The 8274-nt window shown below is 26.5% G+C and overlaps 1 protein-coding gene across 1 annotated transcript; it reads right to left on the reverse strand.

Moving 5' to 3' along the window:
• Positions 1–4429: 4429 nt before the first annotated feature.
• On the reverse strand, positions 4430–5621 carry LOC107483526 (ethylene-responsive transcription factor ERF027-like). Its single transcript, XM_016104147.3, has one exon. It carries the CDS (start codon positions 5528–5530, stop codon positions 4847–4849), a length of 684 nt encoding a protein of 227 aa, XP_015959633.1. The 5' UTR covers positions 5531–5621; the 3' UTR covers positions 4430–4846.
• Positions 5622–8274: the final 2653 nt, after the last annotated feature.

Genomic DNA, 8274 nt, shown 5'->3' on the forward strand with positions numbered 1-8274 from the left:
TGTGAAATATGAATAAATATACATAAATATATATTATAATTAATTCTAAATAAATTAAAATAATTTTGATTTATTTATAGATTGAAAATGATGTGTCTTGAAAATATAGATACGATTAGGAAGCGTGTTAATGATAATTTGTTGAGCTTACATCTTTAGTGATGGAATTCAATACTTTAGAAAGAGTATATAATTATGGTGCTGTTTTGTTTATTATCTCATTCGGCTTTAAACCGCACAAATATTAGCTCTAATAGAAATAAAAGAAAGTTTAGATTTAGATTTAACTATCATGATAAAAGATACCAATATAATAACGACAGTATCATTAAAATAAAATTATCTTATACTTAATATAAATGAATGATAACTCAAATGTTTCGGCGAATATTACTTATATTTTCTATAATATCAATCAAATTGATTGATTATTTGTGAAAACTCGATAAACTTTTGAGAACTTTAATGTTTAATATTAAGATTTTGATGGGAAGACAATAATTTTTGTAAACAATATAAACAATGGACTTTAGAATTGACCTAATAAAAAAAATATTCCACTTGAAGTTATCTTTTAAACCTTAACATTAGTATAACCATCTGTACACCTAGTGAATTGAATATCTAACTATTGTTAACTGAGCATAAATAAATCCAATCAAACGAAATAACCATCCAATTAAAAATAATGAACATAATTATCTTCATATCTATTAAATTGAACATATCTGACGTATCTATTATTCACACTGTTTAGTATTCTCATTGTTTACCTATACTTTTTCTTCATATTAACTAGATTTAAGTAATATATTTTTTCATGTAGAATTCTTAAATAATCATTAAAATTGATTTTAAAATGGAGATTAGGAAGAAATCAAAATTTAAATTTGACTTGTCTATAAGTTAAAAATAATAATATAAATTGATAAATATAGATATTACTAAAGTGTATTAGTTATAAAGTTTAATCACATTCAAAAATAAAAAATTACTTAATCAAATGTTTTAACTTTAGTATTATTAACTTACAACTTATAAATTATGCAAAGTGATAGTATCACAAATTGTTATATTTATAATGTAATTACGCTGTCTATGAAGTATAAATAGATAGTTTAGTTAATTTAGTTTCGTATTATGGAAGTTAAATAATATAGTATATGTTAGAGAAAAAAGTGTAAGAATTTTTTATTTATTGACTCATTAGTCACTCTTTTGGCTGCAGAAACTTTTATATACTTTTTATATCTCCTCCTTATCATTTTAGATTAAGCATTTACACTATTTAATTAAAATTTAGTTTCAAGTAGAGTATCACAAATTATTATATTATATTTNCACTTACATTTTCTAATATTAATTTTTTATAGATATTTTTTAATATTAATTTTATAAATTAATTTTGTATAAATAATTTTATAAATTAATTATAATCCAATTCAGTTTTCATTTATTTCCTCTTTCTTCGTTTTTAGATAAAGAGAAAAATAAAGTGCATATTAAATTTATTATACATTTATAATTAAGAATAATTTGTGATCAAGAAAGATCATGATGTTCCATTTATTTCCATGGAGCAATCATTATAAATCATCAGAAAACATTTATCTTTATCCTAAATGGATCTTCAAATATATAGTGTGGTTCTTAGAATTAGCTAAAAAAGAGAGTACTATTGAAATAAGGGCTGCCTTGGATTGGTATCAATCAAGGTTTTGCCATAACCTTCAGCACAAACTTTGCATTATGTCGGTAAAGCTATGTTTCAAGATTCTATCAATCCATGTTTCAGTTTCATTATCATAAATACGAAATATAGTTCTATTAAATGGTACTATCAATGAGTACTCCAAGACATCAGATTAATAACGTGATTGTTAGATTGTCTTCTAATTTTGATGAATCCTACTAGATCATTCTTACTTTATTTATTTTTATTTATTTAACTGTATATACAATAATAAATTAAGAAAAAAAAATCATTTCTTATACTGTTAGCATGAAAATTTGGAAAATTACAAGATATATACTTACAAGTTTATGTCAAATTAATAATATTATATAAAAAATAATAATTTTGACTTGCTTAAATAATTTTCAAAGTTTATCTTCTATTTTAAAATCTTTTAAATATATTTTTATTCTTTTTATATTCTTTGAATATGATCATCTATGCATACAATTAAAATTAAGAGATGCATATTTAAATGACCGTTGTTCTATTTGTTCTATTCTAATTTCATTGAAAATGAGATTTGAACTTAAAAGACTCTTCTGTTTACCATTCAAATCAATTACTATTAATCCAATCCTAACAATTTTATAAGTTACATGTATGGTTTAATTTTCATGATATCATGACAAGGAAAAAAGAATTTGGCATGCAATCATAATAATCATGGTGTTGATATATAAAGAATCATAAGTCTTAAAAACACGTATCTTATCCTTTTAAAAAACATATTTGAAGAAGAATAACATATGTGTGAACTGTGTAAAGATGAGAATGGTAAAGTAGTAAACAAACAATATAAAAAAGTTAAGGAATTATTTTTACAATAAAACTTTTTTTAGTAAAAAAAGAAACTTATTTTTTACAAGTTTAAATCAGAACATTTTAATATTTTGATGTTATGTCATAAAAATTATTTTTTTAAAAAATTTAAATTAATAAAAAATATATATAAATAGTTATATTTTTAATCATTATTTTATTGAAAAATCATTTTTCATTAGATCGGTGTACTTGAGATTATTTTAGGCATTAATTAAAATCATTTGAAATCTTTTCAAAGTTCTTTATAATTTTGAAATGAGAAAAAAAATTCTAAATTTATATATTTTTTTGTCAAAGTTTTATTCATGTTTTGTAGAATAGACTTTTATCTTATTCATTATTCTAAAATAAAAAGATAGAAAATAGATAAGAAGAATTTTCTAGTTTTCTTAATTCCTCTTTTTTTAAACATTCTTAGATTTTCTTATATTAATTATCTTCTCTTAACTTAGGATCTTGATTGTTGGTTGCAATCTGATTTTGTTGGAAAAATTCATTTTTGCTATTATTATTAACTCATAATTTTATAAGAAAAATGATAGATAACTAATTCTATATGCAGATAGTCACAAAAAAAATTCTATATGTAGATAAGTAGTTCACTTAATAATCAAATTTTTAAAAAGAATCCTAGTTTTAAAATTTCAAAAACCTAAGTATGTACTTAAAAAATGCAGTATTATTCCAACACCGTGGTGTTTTGCGCCCTCCCTCTCCAAGTCATGTCATTGCACCACCAAACCTCTCTTTTCCTATTCTTCTCGTCACAATGCGACATCCTCTCTTCCAACCTTTTCGTCAAGATGCAGTCTCATCACGAAGTCGCCGTGTGAAAATTCTCTCGCTCCGACACCATTATCTCCTTCACCCTGCACAATCGTCGTGCCACGCCAAATCCACGTAACAGCGCCGCTCCGCTCATTACTATTTGTGTGCATCAGTCATTCGCTGGCAGAAGCAGTCCATCCTCTATCGTCAACGACACAGAGCTCACAGAGGACGCACTTCTTCTCGTAGGTTTTAATGTTTTTTTTTTTTACTAATTTTCAATTTCTTTTTTCAGGTTTCAAGTGTTATTTTATTTTATATGTTTTGAATTTTTTAATGTTTTAGGTGTTATTTCTTTTTAGATTTTAGATTATTTTTTAAATCATTTTATATTTTTTTAGTTTTTCTATGTTTTTTGAATTAAAGGTTAATTTTTATTTAATTTTAATGTTAATTTTTATTTAATTTTAAATATTTTTTAAATTTTAGAAGTCTCGTTATAATTTAAATTTATCTTTCTTTCAAGGAGAAAATTAAAAAAAAAAACTCCATGGAAGGTGGTTGACGATTCTAATAGGCGGACGAAGGTGGCGGCGTGGCATAGCAGGCAATTTTGAACTGCAATGTGTGGAGTTAAGTATTTTTTGGACTTCTTTGGCATGTATATATTATCCAATTTTTTTGATGAATAATTATCCAAAATTTGTCTTTTCTTTTTAAATTTCTTGTTCATTCTCTTAACCTCTCCAAGTCCACTAGCTCACAACATAAAATCAACCCACCTTAAATCACACAATCCAGAAGCTATATATATCATCAGCACCATAAATCAAAACCACACCAAACCAAACTAAGACTCCTGTCTTGATGATAATTGCTTCACTGGCTATCAGTACTTAAACTTTGACATCTTAACATCTTTGTTCTCTTGGAAAGTACAATTGTTATGATTCTTGAACTTCCCACTTATATTATTCTAATCTACTATAAATAGATGCATAAAATGAAGACATGTATGTGTATGTAATTTTTCACTTCATCAATAATCATACATATGAACATATCATCATAAAGAGAGTTATGAAAAAATGAAGCACAAAATTAAATAAATAACCATCATATATATCTTACATATGCAATTACATTACACATAAACACTTTCTCATTGGCAGCAGCATATTACTCATCCTGCCACTACTAGAGGTAGTTTTATTCAGATACAACCTATTATTAATTAGTTAAACAATAATAGAAGCTCATTAATTCTGGAGAAAAGGCATAATAAGCTAAGTCAAACCAAGGTGCACTATGAAATCTCCAAAACTTAGCTTTTTTTAAATTGGTTCTTTCACTTGAGAAGGCACCATGAAAGTGACCTTACAATTTGAAATATAATAATCTAGGCTTTAATTTGTTGCAAGACCTAGCTAGAAGCACAGAAACAAACACACATATGGAGAGAGATCATACCATTATTATTATTATTGTTATTTTATTTAATCCTCAGCCGGTTTTAATTTACCAAGTACTCCAAAGAGTACTATAAAGATCCGAATAGCACTCGGCAAAGTCTTCAGAGGAGAAGGACTCCACCATTCTTGGGGGACTCATAAGCATTCCCCTGGCCATGTCTTCGATCAAGCTCGGCATATTCCATACCTCCTCTTCATCGAAATATTCCTCCAGAATCTCTGAAGGGTTTTCCGGTGGTATTGGCAGTGGAGGTGGCGGTGGTGATGTAACAAGCCTCGCCTCGGCCGCAGCGGCCGCGGCAGCGCGAATATCAGGGGCGGACAAGGAGGCAGGAATAGGGTAAGCGAGCATGAAATTGGGAAAGTTGAGATAGGCATTAGGACCTCTTAATGCAAGAGCCGCTACATCGTAAGCGGTGGCAGCCATCTCCGGTGTGGGGTATGTCCCAAGCCATATGCGGTTTGACTTCCGTGGCTCTCTTATCTCTGACACCCACTTTCCGCTCCGACACCGCGTACCTCGGTACTTTCCGGTGCCAGAGTGAGGAGAGGATGCTGAGTTAGGAGCTGCAGTGGCGGCACTAATGTTACCTGGTGCCGCCAACGAGTATGATGAGGAGAACAATAAGGAAGAATAATCATATCCATGATGATAATCATATTGGACTTGTAATGGAGGGCAAAGTGGTGCAGGGTTGTTATTCCTATTATTGTTCATCATGTTTAACATAGTATTTATTGAGATAGTGTGGGAAATTGGGATTAAGGTTCTATTAATTTCTCTATCTACTAAGCTAGTTGCTAATGTGTGAGCGAGATGGAGAAATAAAAAACTAAAATGGTTTGGGGATGGGGTGGAAGGAAGGGGCTGGGTTTATATGCCAACGAAAAGGGAGCAAATCATATTACAGTGACATCACTTTACTTATTATTAATTAATTAATATTTAATAGTAGTTTATTTAGCTAATCAATTATTTGCTCATATGACAGTGACATCACTTTACTTTGATATAATATATTTAAGCAAAAACCATCTCAAAACCCCAGCATTACCGGATCTTTTTGGATTTCAACAGTAGAAGAGGAGCATAGCTGAGTTAGGGGCTATATCGATCAGATCAAAATGTGGTTGCTGCATTATTGAGCTCTGCAGGAAGAACCAGGCAAGCCCTCATTCATTCTCTCAACTCATACAAAAGGAGAACTCTGATCTGGTGTAAAAAATATTAAAAAATATACAAATATCATTTTTTATATAAAATATTTAATTAATATGAATGTTTATTTATAGAAAAGTTAGTCAATAATAAACAAGATTCCGATGACCCTACGGAATGAATTAGAAATTTGATGAAGATTCAATCTATGAAATAGATTAAAATAATGAATTTTATATATAAAATATTATCTTTTATTTTGATCAATTTTAATTGGATAATTGAAAAATTCAGTACTAATTTACTCAATTTCGATGAATTTAGATCTTCGAAGTTTGAAGTAAAAAAATTGATGAAGTAATAAAATAAGAAGTTATTCGTCACTAAATTTACAATTTTTTATCATATGTTAGTCTCGTTATTTTAATTTAATTATTTTTTATTATTTTATCAACTTTTCATTTTAAAAGAATTTAATGCATTTTATTTGAATTTTCAAAAATATAATTGAAAGAATTAAATTGAACCGACCGATTCAATTAAATTAATCAGAACCTGTCATTAGATTATGTTTAAAAAATATGTATATCATTTTATAAATATTTATACACCAAAATTAATTATTAAAATTAATAAATATGTATTTATATATATAATTTAATTTATTTATAATATAAATTTTATATTTAAATATGTATTCTATCTTTAATAATTATTACAAGATTAATTATTTTATTATCAAATAAACCATTAAATTTTTAACTCTATTAATTGAATGACCAATTTAGTTTTGAGAATATGCTCTGAAGTGAGATAATAAGCACAGTTTTTGGCTTGTCGTCATTATTTATAATTATTTATCTGTTTTAATCTTAATGATTATATTAGTGTCTAAAAATATTATCTAACTTACTAAAAAAATTAAAAATTAATATTTAATTTAAAAATATAAAAATAAATCATTTTTAAATATTTAAAATTAATCATAAAATAAATTAAATACCAAATTATAAACACAATAAAATTTACTTTTAATTTTATACTTCAAATATTTGAATTATATCTGTAGACATTGATGCTGATATATCTATCACACGTCATCTTAGTATTGCTACCTTGATCATCTACATTAACGATTTATACACGTCAATTTACAAGAATATAATTGAAATAAAAAAATATCGATAAATCCAAAACAACTCACAGCTCACAACAAGACTGTGAGGTCCGGGTTGCTGTGAAGGGAAAGGACTCAAAGGAGTAATGATTGTTGAATACCTTCGTATAACTGTAGCTGTGTAGCATTCCCATTTTTTAAATATCTTATCATAAATTCACTATACTATTTGAATTATTTTTTTCCGGGTGTCTATATTATTTGAATTATGGGTCCATTTAGTGTACATATGTATTTTGGTACAGATTTATAAATTTTTGTTTTTTATTGATTTAAAAGTGTATCATTAAAAGTGTTGTTTAAAGAAAAAGTGTTACCCTTAATCGTTAACTTGGCTCTGATACCAATTTTTAAGATGTATTTTCTTTTTCAAAATTATTAACTCTCACTTTGAATAAGTTTATGATTTGTATAGATTTGGTTGGTGGTACTTTATAATTTGTAATTTTATAATCAAAAGTATTGAGCATTTCTAATATTACTAATTCTGATTTCATTTTTATAGTTTTTTCAATCTTGTTTTAGTTTGTAATATTCTTTTCTTTTTTGCATTGATTATTGTATATAAAATCTTTTATCTGTTTGTCTTTTTCTTTAATATAATTTTTCAAGTCCTCCAAAACTTCTTTTATTTCTACACTTTCTGTTGTTTCTAAATATCTTTTTAATTTTTTAACTTCATTCTCCATTTTTTCTTTCAACAGTTTTAATTCTTTTAAGTCATAATATGGTGTTCCAGGCATTTATAAATTTTTTCAGTTTAGCTCCAACTTGTTTATATTTGTTCTTATTTCTATTCTTTTTATTATAAGGTCATTAATTTCGAACTGAAGATTATTTAATTCCCTTTTATACTCCTTTATTTTATTTTTTAATTTTTTCGCCCTTTTTCTTTTTATTTTGTTTTCTGGTCTTTCAATCTTTGTATACTTCATTATTTATCTTAGAATTTCTGCAAATTCTATCATCGATTCATCACTATTTTCTAGAGATTCTATTAATTTTTCTAACTCTTCAACTTCTCCTTTCAATTTGTCATAGATTATTTTTAGAGTTTTAAATGCTCTTTGATTTATTTTAGAAAACTGTAAATAATTCAAACGATTTTCTCTTTCAAAGAGCTCTTGTTTCTTGTCTT

Source organism: Arachis duranensis, chromosome 4 (assembly GCF_000817695.3).
Source record: "Arachis duranensis cultivar V14167 chromosome 4, aradu.V14167.gnm2.J7QH, whole genome shotgun sequence".
Lineage (NCBI taxonomy): Eukaryota > Viridiplantae > Streptophyta > Magnoliopsida > Fabales > Fabaceae > Arachis > Arachis duranensis.

What these genes read in the sequence shown, in the direction of transcription:
- LOC107483526 (XM_016104147.3), bottom strand. Translation starts at nt 5,530, where the DNA reads ATGTTAAACATGATGAACAATAATAGGAATAACAACCCTGCACCACTT.